The sequence below is a fragment of the Podarcis bocagei genome, assembly GCF_964188305.1.
Source record: "Podarcis bocagei genome assembly, chromosome: 4".
NCBI lineage: Eukaryota > Metazoa > Chordata > Lepidosauria > Squamata > Lacertidae > Podarcis > Podarcis bocagei.
The window spans coordinates 69,136,051-69,154,376 of record NC_138128.1 but is presented as its reverse complement, the minus strand read 5'-3'; the positions used below and the strand labels follow the sequence as shown (position 1 = coordinate 69,154,376).

General features: G+C 43.0%; 1 protein-coding gene across 7 annotated transcripts in view; it reads right to left on the bottom strand.

Annotated features, from left to right (window-relative positions):
• The window catches only part of PRKG1 (protein kinase cGMP-dependent 1), a 698,816-nt gene that overhangs the window by 513,683 nt on the left and 166,807 nt on the right, over positions 1–18,326 (bottom strand). Inside the window, exon 1 of one of the 7 annotated variants that reach the window (XM_081189599.1) lies at positions 16,463–17,426. The exons of 5 other annotated variants lie outside the window; for them this stretch is intronic. In XM_081189599.1, coding sequence (XP_081045725.1) covers positions 16,463–16,773 — 311 coding nt within the window. In that variant the 5' untranslated portion in view covers positions 16,774–17,426. Of the gene's footprint in view, positions 1–16,462; positions 17,427–18,326 lie in introns of those variants that run through there. One more of the 7 variants, XM_081189600.1, reaches the window with a different exon arrangement.

The window sequence follows — 18,326 nt, the reverse complement described above, 5'->3', positions numbered from 1 at the left end:
AGAGCTGTCTGCCGTCCTGGGACTGCAGGCAGATCTGCGCCACCATCCCGAGCGGGGCGCTAAGTCCAGCCCCGCTCGGGATGGCGGCGCAGAGCTGTCTGCCCTGCCGGGACTGCCATCCCGAGCGGGGCAGGAGCCTCCATAGGCGCGCGTCACCTCTCCAGCCGGGAGAGGGTCGCAGGGGGCTGCTTTAGCCCCGCGCGCGCTCTCCCAGCTGGAAAGGTGACGTGCGCCTATGGAGGCTCCTGCCATAGGCGCGTGTCACCTCTCCAGCCGGGGGAGGGTCGCAGGGGGCTGGGGGGAGATAGCGATCTCCCTGCAGCCCCTTGCTGCAAAAGACGTCGGGGGAAGCGGGGAAGCGAAGCGCTTCGCTTCCCGCTGCTCCCGGACCTCTTCTGAAGCAAGGGGTTGCGGGAAGATAGCGATCTCCCTGCAGCCCCTTGCTGCAAAAGACCGGGGGAAGCGGGGAAGCGAAGCGCTTCGCTTCCCGCTGCTCCCGGACCTCTTCTGAAGCAAGCGGTTGCGGGGAGATAGCGATCTCCCCGCAGCCCCTTGCTGCAAAAGACGTCGGGGGGAAGCAGGGAAGCGAAGCGCTTCGCTTCCCGCTGCCCCCAGGACCTCTTCTGAAGGCTGGCGGGGGGCAAAAGTCTTTGTCCCCCCTGCCTGCCTTCCCAGGGGCTTTTAAATCGCCCCGGACAGCGGAGAAGTCCTCCGCTGTCCGGGGCGATTTTAAAATGCCGCCCGCCAGCATTTTAAGATCGCCCCGGACAGCGGAGAAGTCCTCCGCTGTCCCAGGGTTTTTAAAAATGCTGGGGGTGGGAAGAAAAGCCCTTGTCCCCCCCCCCAGCCTTCAGAAGAGGTCCGGGGACAGACTGTCCCCGGACCTGGTCTGAAGGCGGTTTCCCTAGGAACGCATTAATTGATTTTCAATGCATTCCTATGGGAAACCGTGCATCGCAAGACGAAAAAACTGCAAGATGAAGAGACTTGCGGAACGAATTAATTTCGTCTTGCGAGGCACCACTGTACTTGTAAGGAGCAGAGCAGCACCGGTATGTTCCTACCAAATACAAGCTTAGATACACTTGCTGGCTGAAGAGGGGAGCAAGCTCTGAAGCAACAAGGTTGCCCTGACCAAAGTGCTGCATCTTTATCAAGCTTGCTTGGCTCAAGCTTTCATAAACTATCAATTCAGGCTGGAGTGTGGCATGCTGAAAACAAAAACAAGAGGAGACGGAAACTTCCCTGCTGTAGTCACCACTGAAAAAAACAGCTGCTTCTGAGATAGGAGAGCAAGAGAAAGAATCCCCTCCAAAAAAATAAATAAAGAGCAGCTTTACAGGTACGGTAAATAACGTTATCTGGCAGCTGGCTGTGAGTCTTCCTATACGTTAACTCTTCCTGGGTCCTTGAGAAGAAGTCTCGTATCTTAGCTTCTCAGAATCACAGTTTCCCACCTTAGCAGTTTTAGGGTTGGAGGCTGTCCTGCAGGGCATAGGTCATTTAATGACAAATCTTTTATTGAGAATTCACCCTGATTTTGGGGCATCAAGTTTGCAGGGAGGTTAAATGCCATTGGCTATTTATTCAGATTTGTTTCTGGCAAGATTACAGGATGTTGCATCATTCAAATGTTATTCCACACTTTCCACTGCATTTACCCATCACTTTCCTAACTGCAAAAAGTCTTATTTTGGGGGTACAGGGAGGATGAGTTTGTTGTTCACTAAAAGAATTTTAATTGCACAACCTAAATCTGCTGGCACATGAATGTCCCTATTTTCAGGTGAGATTCAATCTCGAAGAACCCTTAGTTTAAACATCACCTTCTTCTTTTATTACATCCAGGAGATATATATCAGTGATGATTACTCTAGTTTATCCCTTCTAACAGAGGTTACTTCAATTTTTTGCTTCAGGTGCCAGAATGTCTAAGCACCATTCCTAGAAATTATGTTCTCATAACGTACCATGCTCTTTACAATAATAATAATACAGTACATATATTCCTGGCCAAAAAAAAAAAAGAAAAAAGATTAAACAATGTAGTAAAAACAGATTGCATTTGTCTATGTTCAAATTTCTGGTAACCTTACAATTCAGTCATTAACCACTTTAGTAATGACTTCTAAAAAGGAGATGTATAGCTATTGATGTCTTCTTCAGAAACATGCAAAATACAGCCTTCAGGAAAAGATGGGTGGCTGGATGGCTGCAACTGGAGAGAATGCTAAACCAGTTTACCACTACTGTATGCCTGAGTGAGCCACAGGCTCATGTGCAGCCATGAAGAGACTAAAAGCTTTCACTTCCATTTTAAACTAACAGCGGTTATGTGTTTTGTCTTAGCCAAGAACCGTGGCTAGGAGAAACCAGGATTATAAACAGTTTGGTCCCTAAACCATGGCTGACACTAAGCATAATGACTAACCATAGTTTGTTAAAAAGAGAAGCAAAAACATCTGATGTATGTATTCCAAACATTAAAAGTTGTAGAAATCTTGTCCTAGTTCATGAACTATAGACGGTCCTCAACATTCTGTTTCAAGTGTGAATTCCACACACTTGAAATTCACCTAGATATGCACATAAAGAATAATTATTAATGTACTTTTTTTCTCTCTCTCAATATACAACTGCATTTATAAAATGCAGCCCACTGGCACAGGTACTATTCTGCAAACAACATTCATTGCCCAGGGGTTATAATTCCTTAGAGAAATTGCAATGAAGTGAATAATGACTGTTCAACAGCAGTGTCTGTTGGAGTGTTATTCACAGTATTTAAGTGTAATAGGCAGATTTATGATATAATAATGTATTCATAATGGAAGTATTTATTTTTTATTATTTTCTCTCTGTAATGAATGCCCCAGTATCTCTAGTAATTCTTATTACATTTAATGTGTTTTGTATGCTCTATATCTCCTGAATGCATTTTCATATTTTAAAACCAGGAATGAAAATAATACCTAGTCATTGACACTGATTAGATGAAGCTTATTATCATTAAAAGTTATTTGCAATTCTATTAAACATTCACCCTGCATATAAAGCATTCCATATTGACAATCTTAGCCCAAGGTATAATGATTAAATTACATACTGAAATGGGCCTTATCAGGAACAATTAGTAACATGTAGCAACTTACCAGAGAGTTTATTGGTACAGAAAGGCAGAGAAAAAGTACAACCTCCTAGACAGATGCTTTGGTAGTCTAGAAGGTGTTCCTGTCCTGAGATAGCAGGTTAGGAAACAGTTGCGTTAAAATGTAATAATCTACCTAGTCAAAATCCCATAATTAAAATACATGGTCAATATCTTCTTTGGAGGGCAAGCACAGACTGTAATTTTCCAGTTGATATTATATGAGAAACTATGGTCTGTGTTAACAGTAACAACACAATCCAGTTAGGTTGGGATAAGAACCACTGATCTCAGCGAGACTTACTCCTGAATAAGCATGCATAAGATTGAATAACCAATTAATTCTGAGATAGCATGGGGAGGAGTGAGCCTGTGAGTCCTCAGCAACTTCTTTGTTCTCCAGATTATTTGGAGAATTGTGTGTGACCATATTTATCTTTAGCAAATGGCCCCCAAACCTGACAAATTTAGCTCACAAACATTCAGAACACCAGCAAAGTTGTTTTTTAAAAAGTGTGTGCATGCTTGAGGGACATATGTCCTATTAAGCAAATGCAGCCCATATGTATGATTGCCCTGTGTAACTGGCTTACTGGAACTGCAAATACAGGGGAAGCTGTCAAGTTATAATCATGACTGGGGAGTAGGTAGAATGAAAGTGACATCTGCTGAAATTCTCAACTCTGCTTAACTATGAAAGGTGCAGGAGTTATGTCATGTCTTCCCCGCCCACACACACATTTGGCCAACCTGCTGGTGGGCTGGTTCAGCTTGGTCGGTCATGAATTGTACAATCCTGTTTGTATATAATGGAGAGCATGATAGACAGTGGTGGTGGGGTGGAGGTGGATGAGGAGCTATTGTTGGTGTGTTGCATCCAAGTTCCCAAAATATCCATTTCTCATTATGCAGAAAGACAATTAGTCATCATTTAAAACACACACACGTTTTTTATAGCAGCAGAGGCAGGCAGAGAGTTCCATTGGTGTTTGGGGAAGAGAAAATACAAGCACTATGAACTGGCATATTATTAGAGAATGGATTTAGGTGAAGTATTTCAATTCCTTAGACAAACAGGTAAAATGAAATACAGTTGCTAGTAAAATGCTTTTGTTAAAACATACAGAAAATATGAGCATTGTCTTTCATATACTGAAGGGACCACTTTTCACCTTTGCACATAAGACTCCCAAAGCTAGAAAAAAATCTACCATAGACGGGTGGATACAGTTTGCATTCAAACCTATCAGTCACCAATCAATATCATGCAAATGTACTAATAAAAATAACAAAGGTAGTCTCCACATTGAATTCAGACTAGAGAATTAAAGCACAACCTTTGACAGGAGACAGGTATCAGCTGCAATGTTTGCACATGGATCAATTTATGCTGATCTATTGTGACTGCTAGAAGATGTCAGGATCCAGGTTTTACGTCTTGGGATTTGATGCTGGCCAGAAGTATAACCAAGTCTGAAATAAAATGTTCATATACATCTTTCCAAATACTAGTCTCATGGTATGTCAGGGGCTGCTAACATGGTGCCCAACCAGGGGGAGGGCTGTAGATAGTGGTAGATCACCTGCTTTGCATTCAAAAGATTCCAGGTTCAATTCCTGGCATCTTCGGTTCAGTTTGGGAAAGATGTCCTGTCTGTAACTCTGGGGAGCTGCTGCCCATCAGTGTAAACAATACTGAGCCAGAATACCAATGGGCCTGACTCTGTATATGGCAGCTTCCTAGGTTCCTATGACAGGAATTGTAATTCAAAACATCTAGATTAGAGGGTGCAACATTGGCAACCCCTACGGTAGGGTTTGGGCTCTCTCTCTCTTTTTTTGGGGGGGGGGGATTCTGTTGCAGAAGAATAGTGCTATTGGGAGATTATCTTGAGGAATTGGGAGGTAATGAAAGACCCAAAAGGGGGATAGAAACTGAATGCTAAATCCCATTTCACTGTCCACCCCAATCTTCTTTTAGCATGCTTCCCCTTCTCCTGGCTTTTCCTCTCGATTAGTACTTTCAGCAGCAGCACGTAGCTCAGTGACTTTTCGCAGAAAGCCAGATGTTTGCAGGGGATGGACAGAGGAAATAAAGAGAGAGCTTTTTAAAAAATGTCCTGGTACTCTGTCACTGCTAGTGTAGTCTGTTTAAAATCGAGACTCAGCACTGATCAAGCTATTTGCCTTAAAAGGGCAAAATATCTGTGAAAATAAACTTCAGCTGGAAAGACAGGAAAGAAGGGGATGCTGAGGTCTACAGCAACTTAGTCACTATTGTGAATGCCCTACTCCTTCACAAAGAAAACACTAGCTTCCTAGAAACTGAGAACAAACCAGTAAGGACAAAGGGAAAGTTATTGGTTACAGAATGGCACAAGGGATGGTATTATTATTGGGAAGAGCATTGTTGTTATAAATGTGCTGGTGGTGTTCCTGTTTGCAGTCTGAAGTGTATGAACTTGGGCCTGCTTGATGCAGTTACGTAGTTTTGGACTTAAAGGTTGCATCCATCGCCGCCATTCCACTTGTGCCACAGTCTTCTGCTTGTGCCATGGAATCTTCCCTCTCCCCTCCCTCTCACAACCTCAGCATCTGCTCCAGAGGACTGGAACAGCAGATGGGAATGGGAGGAGCATGTGGAGAGAGAAGAGGAAGGGGAAGTCCCATTGTACAAATGGAATTCTCACACAGTGCTGAATATAACCCATTGGTCTTACATCCACCAGCTTTAGTAACATGTATTACTTCATTTATTTCAAAAATTAGGAAGTCAGTCTTGCTGCCTTTGGAAGCCCCCCTGGATTTCTGTCGCAAAGTCCTAATGGTTCTCTCACACACATTTTCACAACCTGATTACTGCAACATGAACTGAACAGCTCACATCTGGGTGAACTATCACAAATCACAAAAATGTGTGATGTCCCCACATACTCCATGCTTTCCCATGTAGTACTTCCTTCTCTGATACTATAAATTAAACTGGACTGGAAGAAAAGTATCCCTGGAAGGATGGACTGGGGGTTATGAACAGCAAGCAGGGAAAAGGCTCTGAATGCTTTCTCACTCACATACTACTCTAGCCCTTGAAATCTCACCTTATTCCTTACATATCAGTGGAGCAAATCGGCATTAAACATTCGGGTCTGCATCAGCCTTCATGTGCTATCTGGGTCCGAGAGAGAGAAAAACCTGAAGTAAGTGAGCGAAACAAGACAGATCTAAAGAGACTGTCCTCTGCCTGTGCTGCCCATCAAACACTGAATAGTTTTCCAGCATACAGCTGAGGCTTCAACACAGTGGATTCTAAAACAAGGAGCAGGAAGAACAAACAGAGAAGCAACAGCACCGTTCAGATTTTGTAGCAGGCTCTGATGCTACTTAACCTGAAGAACCTGCCTCTGTAAACTAGAGATCTCCCTCCAGATTGAGGCAAGTTCCCCAAGGCATCAGTCCTGCCACCTCATTGACACAGTCAAGGCAACTAAGTGGGTGGGGGAGAGAGAGAGGCAGAGATGGCAAAAAGACCAGCAGCCAAGCATTTTAGCCTGTGGTTGCTAGGATACTGTGGAGACCCTCCACTGCTAAGCAGACAAGGGAGAGAAATAATAATAATAATAATAATAATAATAATAATAATAAGAAGAAGAAGAAGAAGAAGAAGAAGAAGAAGAAGAAGAAGAAGAAGAAGAAGAAGAAGAAGAAGTGGCTAGGCCCTATCGACAAACAGCAGTAACAATAGAAAGATGCCGCTTCCTCTTGTCCATCTCCACTAGTGAATGAATTTCCGGTGAAATAATATGCTTTACAAACCTGGAAACTGTTACTCAGTAGGCTAAGGAGAAGAAAGACAATTCATATTCTAGAGCAGCAGACACTAGGCCTCTGGTTAATGGCCATTCAGTCTGCAATTTGAAAGCCAGTTTTCTAGGACACAAATCTCCCCTACCCCCTAGAGCATTTAGAGGTTATCTTATCAATGTCCTAAAGGTTTCCATGGCAATGAGCAGTGCTCTTTTTTATTTAGAGAGAAAGAGAGAGAGAGAGAGAGAGATCAATTCTGATTATTTTCTTCTTTAATAAGTAGTTATTAATGCAAGAGAGGTTATCTGAAAGATTACCGTGTCATTCTATATAAAACTGCCAGGAAATTTTTGCTGAAGTGTTAACGAGCGTAAGCAGGAGTCTTATTTGGCTGTTTGTCCGAACACATGAGGACATAAAATGGGAAGAGGACACTGCATCAGGTTTGTCCCCAGTGCCCCCGTGCACCCAGATATCTCTTCAGACCTTTATGTGTGTTTTACATGAAGGTATGAAGAACACATATACTACACATGTCCCCTGCCTTATTAGGGTTTCCAGTCCTGAGAAGGCTTCTGCATGTGTTCAGCCAAGCGAACGTAGAAGTCACCTTCAGACCTTTGTGCTAAATATGCAAAGGTCTGAAGAGGACCCTGCCTGTGTGAGGGCACTGCGGGCAGGCCTTGCATGCATGCTACCCCTCCCCACTTTAATCCCTTGAATGTTCATATGTCATAAGGTTACCAGATTTTTTTTCAAAGAATCCAGGGACACTTTTCAACTTCCTACTAAATAGGTGGATTTTGTATGGGGGCTGATTTGTAAATCCGGGGACTGTCCCCAGGAAACGGGGATGTCTGGTAACATATGAGCATCTGAACAGGGCTAGATTATTCACATCATCTCAATGTTTGCATTTTCTTTTCAACAGCATGGTTCTAGCAACAAAATATATTATGGGTATTGCTTAATGATGATCATAACACACTCCTTCTAATAGACTTCAGAGTTTCAGAGAGAATGAAGATTACAGTCCTACAAATCCTAAATTTATGTTGTAAAAGTAACTGTATTCTAAAACTTTGCTAAGACATATAGTGAACTATTCCAAATAAAAGTTTTTCCCGTGTTATAGAACAACCCACAACTTTCTCCTACATTGCTCTAAAGGTGGCTGAAACAATTTTATAAAATGCATCATTTGTAACTAAATTCCTTAAACGGAATGACACTGACAAAGTACCGTATTTTTTGCTCTATAAGACTCACTTTTTTTCTCCTAAAAAGTAAGGGGAAATGTGTGTGCTTCTTATGGAGCGAATGCAGGCTGCGCAGCTATCCCAGAAGCCAGAACAGCAAGAGGGATTGCTGCTTTCACTGCATAGCGATCCCTCTTGCTGTTCTGGCTTATGAGATTCAGAATATTTTTTTTCTTGTTTTCCTCCTCCAAAAACTAGGTGCATCTTGTGGTCTGGTGTGTCTTATAGAGCAAAAAATACGGTAACTTATTTGAAATGGCTGAAGCAAATACTGACACAACACAGTGAATTAACTTATTTTGAAATGGCTGAAGCAAATACTGACACAACACAGTGAATTAAGCCTCCCACTATCTATCTTATAGCTGGTTATAAATGGTCAGTGTACTACCACACAGAATGGAAGTTTGAACAACAGAAGTGAATATATTGAACAATATATATATATATATATATATATATATATATATATATATATATATATATATATATAGTTCTTTATTTTGATGTTAGCCCGCTTTTCTAAAGGAAGCTGCCATGTATAGTATACATTTCCTATTTTTATTTTATTTTATTTTAAAACCATTAGTTATCCAGATAGCTTAGCTAGGACTGGGTTGGCACAACCATTCAGGCAGCTGTTTGAAGTGGCACATATAAAAAACCCACCACTTCTGGAAATAGGGTAATAGCTCAGGTTTACATACTACATCTGCCTGAGCTGGTTCCCCATGAAAGCATCTCTACAACATTCCAAATAGAATTTTCACACACATCTCTGAGAAGGGAAGGGATAAGCTCATAAGAAGAGCCCTGCTGTATCAGGTCAAATGTCCATCTACTCCAGAATCCTGTTCTCACAGTAGCCCACCATATGCCTATGGGAATCCTGCTTGTAGGACCTGAATGCAAAAGCCCTGTCCCCACTTTTAATTTCAACAACTTGGGCCATGTGAACATCTCCCCATGGGGACATTGTAGAGAAACACCAGCACACAAGCAGGAAATGCCACTTGCACTTCCTATTTCCCCCTCACATCTTCTCAATCATGCCCCATCAGCAAGATCTCAGAAGCCTCCTCAATGATACTGAAATGGATTTTGGGATGCATTTTATTTTGTGTATGGATCCTCTTGCGCTGCTCCTACCCCTTCCCCACACATAATATCAAAAGCTCTTGAGCTAGCCCTGATCATAGGCATCTGGCCTATATTCACCACCCTGTCAGAGAATTACATTCCCCTTGAGTAAATGCAAATACAATTTACGCAAATCCTTTTGAGTCCTCTCCCTCACCTCCCATTTATACAAATCAGTCCACAGTCTGTGCCAAAATTCCTCATGAAGTCTGCAGGTACATAATGAATACTTTCAAAAGCATTTTGCCTCATATCTGTTTGGCAGCTCAGGCTTAGTCAAAGGGTGAAACCCAGCCTCACAACAAAAATCTCAGCAAAACGCCCACAATGAGAAACAATGGTAATTCTGCAAACATAAAGTTGTAAAGGACTAGGATCATTGTGCAATAGACCTTGATGGCACTTTGTGTGCTGTGCAGAGATGCTTTAAAAATTTGTTCTTTGCTATACATTAACTAACCTGATTCTACAATTCCCAGACTACTGCAATGATTGGAATGTAGTTACTCCGCAGATTTCACATCTCCAAATTTTACCATGTGCTTAGTGGTTCAAAAAATAAGGTCCAAAAATGTATATAAAGATGTGTACTTTAGGATAAAATACACACTCCATAGATATTTTTTTTTAATTGCAGGTTAATGTGGAAATGGGATGGAATGAACATACGCAAAACGGGCAAGGACTGACCTGCCCATCCCTAGTGTTGTAATGTAGCCTATATATTTACTTGGAAATAGATCCCCACTGAAATAAGTGGAATTTACTTCTGAATAAACAGTACAACTACATACTTTATTGTTTTATGAGACGGGGAGAGGGAGGATAGCCTATAATCCAAAAACTTGTTAAAACAGATTTTTTTAAAAAAGTCTTCCTGTTTTATCACTTAAGAGAAACAGATGAGTAAAGAGAGGCCTCATTTCGAAACATCCAACTTAGTTGCAACGCTTGAAACTTACTGAATGTTTAAAGTGCAAAATAAACCTGTATTTTATTTTGATCAATACTGCTATTTGTTTGTTTGTTTGTTTGTTTTATTTATACCCCATATTACTCCAAGTGCAGGACCTAAGGCAGCAATGGGGCAAAAAAACCAACAAATACTGTAGCCTTTAAGGTGCCATTTTTACTGCTTATCTTGGGATTTACTTACGCCCAGGTTATTTTGCATAGGAGTCACCTTTCTATAGGAAAAGAGAATGCAAACTAACAAGAAAACAATAATCACAGATCCCAGCAAACAGCAAAGAATGCCCTCATTTATAGTATTTATATGAATGAGAGAACTAATGTGTAACATAATTCCTTGCTACTCAGAGCAGTGAGCAGCAAACCTGCCTTCATTCACAAGTTAATTGATCATATTATAAGAGGGAAATGTTATTCATAAACATTAGACATTGAAGTGATGAGGTTTCTCTCTCCTTCTGGTCTATGATTACTTATAAGTGACCATATGTAAGGGAGAAACTCTCCACAGAAGCAACAGTTCTGAATGTTAACTCTCAGAAAGAAAAGCTTGATGGTTATGCATAACCCCCAAGCAGAGCATGCATTTGATCATGTCAAATGGCTAAACAGAACATTAGTTCATCAGTGAGCTGTATCAAATAGGGAAACATAGACAGCAACATTGTGTTTACAAAAATCAACATTTAATCTGTATAGTCTATCTTTGAGAAGATTTCTCACATCTGCAGGTATTTTATCTACCTCACAGGAATTTTTAATATAGCATCTAAATTTGTCAAAATGAACTCTATTTGCAAAATACCAATGTAGGCAACTGGGATGCTACTAATAAATGAAACCATACAGTGTGTTTTGACATAAGCCATGAATTTCTTCTTTTTTAAAAAAGAAGTATGCATGCTTTTTCATGATTACCAAACCGTATACATGAAGATTGATTGGACAGTCATGAAAGGAAATTAAGAATCACGTGAAGGATGCTGTATTTCTTCTTCAGAGGTTTCAATTTCTCAATTAAAAACTTGTGGCAGCAAGTGAGAATCAAGAACAGATTATTTCCCTCAAATTTATTTTAAAAGATTCAAAGTCAGATTTATTACAACTGTCCTTTCACCATCTCCTTTCTGAGCAGGTAAGCCAAGCACAGGAAAAATATTCTGAAAGGATTCTTTTTCCTTCTTCCTCTCCTTTGAAGACATTTCAAAACCACAGAGAGAAGCAAGATCAGGAATGCTAGGGCAATCCTCTGAGTAAGTGCCAAATGGGACTTGTGTGCTATGTTCAGGCTCCGTATCTTATCTTTGTCACAATGGATCTTCCCTGATTTTTCTGCTAGTTGCAAAGAATGTCAGGCAATAAGGAGCTCCCTACACTGAATGCCCATTCACTCAGCAGCATCTTATTGACTGTCGCTCCACAGTTTGCTGCCCACAAGGTTTCCAATAGGATTTTGTTTTATGAGAGTATTGTACCTTCCCTCCCCCTTTTTTCAGAACACACTGTCACAACCTCTCTCCCATTTTGTCATTTCTTATAATTTTATTGCTTGGTCATTGTTTTATTCTGAAGCCATGTATAAATCCAATGGGATGCCACAAATCTGTCCTCCATAAAGGAAATGCACTTTGCAAATTCTTCCTTACCTGAACATGTATTGTTATTTTAAAAAGGGCCAGAAACATCATTAGATAAATAGCATGACTAGGGCCCCCAATAGTATATTCTGGAGGAATGATGGCTCACCTGCTTTGCACAAAGAAGGTTCTTAGTTCAATCTCCAGTTAAAATAATCAGGTAGCAAGTGAGAAATACCTCTGCTTGAGTCTCTGGAGAGTCACTGCCAGTCAGAGAGGGTAATACCAGGCCAAATGGACAGACAGTGGTATAAAGCAGCTTCTCATGTTCCTGTGTTATGGGCTGGCCCACAATTTGCATTTTGACTCCCACTGGAAGGAAGAATCTCTAACTGAATAATTATCCCCTCCACAAGTTATACACCCCCATACAAGATATGCCTACCGTGCCCCCTTTATCTGTGGCTCTGGATATGACAGCCAGTGAATTCAATTACTCTATTTTTTGCTCTATAAGACTCACTTTTTCCCCTCCTAAAAAGTAAGGGGAAATGTGTGTGCGTCTTATGGAGCGAATGCAGGCTGCGCAGCTATCCCAGAAGCCAGAACAGCAAGAGGGATTGCTGCTTTCACTGCGCAGTGATCCCTCTTGCTGTTCTGGCTTCTGATATTCAGAATATTTTTTTTCTTGTTTTCCTCCTCCAAAAACTAGGTGCGTCTTGTGTGGTCTTGTGCGCCTTATAGAGCGAAAAATATGGTAATTGACAAGTGACAAGCTAAATCACCTCTTACATCCTCTGTTATCACTTTCTTCTATCACATACAGAAGGACAGCAGGCATCAGTGATACAAGGAAATCCCAAGAGGAACATATTCTCAGGCATTTGAACAAAGGGAATGTTTTCACAGAAGTCATATAGAAAAATATGTATCAGAACATTATGGAGCTGGGAAACAAAGAAAACCATTTATACTCCTACCCTTTGAGCGTTTTTGCATATATATTGTTGATGGTGATGTAGAAGCATGTATGCCCTGGTGTTCGAATCACAAAGTACTTCATGTCTCCACAGAGCTGAATGTAAACTGGGGCATTTGTTTTAACAGAATTTTACTTATTCTGTATTCTCAGTGGAACATAACGCTGAAGTGAGAAAACTCTTTGTTTTTGCTAACTGCGTGAACCTTTACAATTCAGTGATTTAATTTGCATGTTGGAAAATTAAATCCAATGTTTCTTTCAGCCTCTTTGAGCCTTCTAACATGGGGCTTGCTATTCATCTGACAAAAAAACAAAAAAACTATAAGCCACCTCAGTGTACTTTCCAGCTGACCAGTTGTTTGTCCACCCAGATAGGCTTAAACTGGCCTTGAAAGCTGATGAAAGGAATTACTCACATCATTGGTTGAACAGAAATGTGGCAATGATGGAGCAATTTGACAACTGCCTATCCAAATGGCCGGCTCCAACATGCAATGGATTCCCTTAATGTTGCCACAAACTGAGAGCCAACTCTTGAATATGCGACTCAATCATAAGCTTGTGTGGAGGCATCTTTAGCTTCCAGAGTGTGAGCCAGAAAAAGTGTTTGTGTGTGTCACATAAGCACACAAGTGAATTTGCTAGAGTTTCATTCTAGTACAACAGGGATAACCGGCATAATGTCCTCCATATGCTGTGGCCAACCAGGGAGTTCTAAAAATGTACAAATATGGATTGACGGTAACGATAACCCAGAGGTGAAATCCCAAGATAATCAAACACATTTTCTGTGTTCTAACACATTGTGTTACACACGGTAAGTTCCTGTGAGTCTTTCAATTCATGCCTTCATCCTGAGTAGCAATTCTAACTTGTGTTGATGATTATGAGTATAGGAATATACAGAGTTGTTGTTATGTAATCCTGAATTTATTTATCCTGATGAAAAAGGTATGATATGGGGGAGTATTCTTAAAATGTTTTCACTAGTAATAAAAACCTGGTGTTAAGGGATTTACACAAATATATGTGCCTTGAGAACTACAGCTTATGTTGATCAAAAGTTTTCCTTAAGCTGAGAAAAGAAAAACTATGTAACTCAGAGAACCCCAAAGTCCAACAAGAATTTGAAACCACATGAGGAAACTGAAAAGCAATGTATATTTTATGGATGTGAGTAAGTTTCCAACACTCATTTTTCAATTTTACTCAGAAGTACGGCTCAATTCAATGGGATTTACTCCACAGACTTGTCATTATGTAGTCCTGGATTTATTTATCCTGAGGAAAAGGGAATGATATGGGATGGGTGTTCTTCACTCAAGAATAAAGCCCTTTTATTTACTCCCTTTGGGAGTACAGTATAATGCTTACTAAATGTGTATAGGATCATACTGTCCAAAGGAACAACTGAACTCACAACATCTGTTGACTATTGCAACCCATAGCTTCCTGCTTTCGAAGCAAAAACATTGCATTAGTTTTTGACACCTCTTAAATTCTAACTTAGGTTGTCAGAAAGAGCAAAACAGACACCTTTCCCCCTTGCTCTCCTTTCTAAAAAGCCTTGTCAGTTTTGACTGCCTTGGTGGACTTGATGAGCTGTGAACGGTGAAGCGGACCAGACTTCTCCAAAGAGACTCAAGAGAGATGAGAGGAAGAAGTAATGCTGGCGAATGGCGAGGAATCAGAAGGAAGTCCTGCACTGGTGTCGCTGTGCCCCAGAGACACACTAAATTATGTACTAGAGAAAGCCCAGGCTGCAAACTCATGCGGACCAGCACTGGCAGTATAAATCTAAGGCACCTCTCTGTTTCAGACAGCAGTACAGCCAAGAAGAACGACAGAAGAGATGACGGTCTAAGAGTAAGCCACACTCTTCTCAGGGTCACTTGAAAGAATGCAGAGAATGGGGCTATCAGAGTACATATTTTGAGTGCAAGGACTGAGTCTCCCCTGCCCCCGTACATGGGATGCAGTAACCAATAAATGCAAAGTGTGCACAACGTCCCTGCCTTTACTTCATCACCAAATAATTGCAACAAGGCACCATATAGCTTGAATTAAAGGGTCAGGGTGTCAGGGCCAGAGGCAGGCTTGACCCTTGGGCACTTTTCTTTTGAGAAATTACCGTATTTTTTGCACCATAACACTCACTTTTTTCCTCCTAGAAAGTAAGGGGAAATGTCTGTGCGTGTTATGGAGGGAATGCCTACGGGTGGCATGCCTACGGATTTTCCTCCTCTAAAAACTACATGCGTGTTATGGTCGGGTGCGTGTTAGAGAGCGAAAAATACGGTAAGCTCTGGTCTTCTGTGTTTCCTCTCTTTCTTTGCAGCCTCACAGCCCCCACCTCAAAACACCAGTAAGGAACTGCAGACAAAGTTTGAAATGAAAGAGTAAATAGACCCAAAGCCTTCCACTACCCAGGAGGAAAGAACAACAACCACCTGAGGGTCAGAGGAACAAAGAATTCTCCACAGTAGAAAAGGAAACTTGTTCTGAGGTGTAGAAAGATAAGGCTGCCTCTTCAGATTCTGAGAGAACACTAAAGAAGGCAATTCAGTGTCCACTGACCTGAAAGTAAGCCCCATTTGACTCAAAGTGTTTACTTCCGAGTAGACATATAGGACTGTACTGTGAAGGGGCTGTCTAAACCCTTATAGTCTTTGTATTCTCACTGGGAACAGAAAGAGGAAAGTGACTGAGTGGGGAAGGTTGTCGCTCACATTCTTACCTCTACCTTGTGATACCACCAATGCTCAACTTGCAGATAGATGGCCTTGCAGGCAAAGAAGTGAAAAGCAGCTTTGCAGAGAGCTACTAAGTCATAGATATATGTCACAGATAAAGAGCATCCAGGTCACCTTTTTATGTCACACAGAATGGTTAAAGAAACTACCCCAAATATTTTTGCCTGAGTAGGTTCCAAAGAAAACTTAGGTTCATAGGAGAACATGTTAGCAAAAACACCCCTCTCTCTTTAATAAAAACCTTGTAAATAGGAAACGGGTGCAATTAAAAAAAAAAAAAGGTCCGTGAATTTGGTTCACATAGTTCAAATGGCAGGCAGTCCCCAGTTAAATTCAGGGCAGAAAGCCACAACAATATCAAAATCCCAGACAGAAACGACATACCACACTGGAAGAGACAGTCTGATGATGCGGTTACTGCTGTGATAATTTTGAGAAAGGGAGAAGGGGATAAAATGAGAGAAACTGTGCTCCCCCGCCCTTCACATTTCCACACTCTAGGAACTCTCATTTTTCTGCAGGGGGATTTGGATACCTTGATATCTGAAAAGGACACAGAAGAATGTGGCGTTGGAAATGTGGGCAGCTCAAAAGATAAAAGAGTTTTTAGCGCTAGGAGGGAGGGAAGGCAGATTGGGTGGAAGCAATTTCTGAAGCTGAGGAGGAAAGCGATGGGAAGCAGAAGGCGGCGCACAGGGATCCACAAGGCGAGTGAATGGGCAGTGCGGGCGACAGAGACAGATACACGGGGGGAGAGAGAGAAAGAGATAGACCGAGACCACATCACAGGGACGCCACACGGACACAACGCTTAACCCCTGGCTTACTGTGGGCTCTTGGGGTAGAAAGGCAGGGTGACATGGCTGAGGTCCTGGATGTCAAAAGCGGTGGGCTCGGCTGAAATGGCCTGCCTCTTGGTCCTCTGCTCGCCATGCAAGGTGGTGGAGCTTTGCTGGTGCGCCTGTTGGGTGGCCGGCCGGATCACCGAGCGGTACTTGTCCAGTTCGTTCTGCAGCTTCTGGATCAGCTCGTCCTTCTGGTCCAGCTCCAGCTCCAGCTCGTCGATGAGCGCATCCCGTTGCCTCAGCTCCTCGATCTTCTCTTGCAAGGCATATTGTAAATCCCGCAGCGTCCCCATCCTTCAACCTCCTCCTCCTCCTCCGCCACCACCTCCTCCTCCACCTCCGTGGGGCTCCTGCCTGCGCCCCCCTCTCTGCGCGTGGCAACTTTCCCCCCCGCCCCACAAATAAGTAGTAGTAGCCGCCGCCTCCTCCTCCTGCCGCTTGTCCCACTTCAAGCCAACTTTGCCAATCGTTCCTCCGATCGACCTGCTGCTGCTGCTGTTGCCGCCGCCGCCGCCGCCGCCGCAACCTCCGCCCGCAGCTCCTGTTAGCCTTTTAACGCGCGCCTCCTCCAGCCTGGCTGGCTTGGAGTCGGCGCTGTTTTTGGCTCGGCGCGGCGATTCAGGCTACGCGAGGAGGCTTCGAAGAAACATCATCGTCTTAAATGGTGCCCCATCGGCACCAGTTCAGCGACGGCTGGGTGGTTAACTGTGATTTCTATCTTGCCTGCGTCAAGCTAGACTGGAGAGAAAGGCAGCGAGAGGGAGAGAGAGGGGGAGAGAGAGAAGGAAACGGAGGGAGGGAAGGAAGGAACAGAGCGCGCGAGGGGCGTCTGCAGCATGCCGTAGTCCAGGCACTTTCCCTCCGTCGCTCTTCGGAGGGCTACTAGGACTCTGCTCAACTATACAGCCAGCGGCTCGCTTCTCCCCACTCCCACCCCCCTTGCCGCCCCGCCTGCTCGAGGTAGGTGAGGGGGTGGGCGGTGTGGCATGCCAGGCACTTCACGCTGAAATGGGCACGCCACGTTTGCAAAGGAATGTGCAGCCTCTCTGGACACTTTTCATCGGGAGGGCGGGCGGGCAGACAGCCTTAGTTACGCACGCAGACAGGCACTTCGGCTATAAACATCCACAGGAGTAAGGGCTTGGCCAGACCTTCTCCAGCCGCTCCCGCCCCCCCCCCCCAGCAACCTCCAGCTGTGGTAGAAGAAGTTCCGTTTGGACGATGGGCACACGCAAGATCTCACACGCGCACCAAGCAGTGCCTTGCGGTTTAAAAACGCACAAATAAATTAGAAGCAACAGGGACTGCAGAGCCAGCCCGGAGGCACGTTGCTGTCTAGGGTTGGCGAATGTCCCCTTCAGCCCCAGTTAAAGTGCATAGTGCCCAGCGCTGGACAGGTTGCTTTGGAACCCAAGGCAGAAAATAGCACAAGCATTTATTTCCCAGGGTTTTGTTTATTTGTTTGTTTGTTTGGGTTGGTGTTTTTTTTTAAAAAAAAACCAACAACAATTAAATTACTAAGAGTTCGCTGCCCATTTATAACACCCAGAAGCACTCTACTTAATAGGAGGAAGTGCTTTAACTAACCCCCAATATGTATTTTGGACTGTTTATGGTCACTCAGTTGGAAAGAAAGTCACTCTGTATATGCCAAGGCTCCACATGTTGCAGAGAACACAGTGACTGCTCCTCCACATTCTCCTTAAGCACTCCTAGTAAAAGACAGATCTTCATAGCCTGCCCAAGGCAACCTAGCCTGCCCAAAGCAATCTCCAGGTTTAGGGAAAGATTTATCTGTAGCGCCGGCAAATATATAAACACTTGGAGACACACACATCTAAAATAT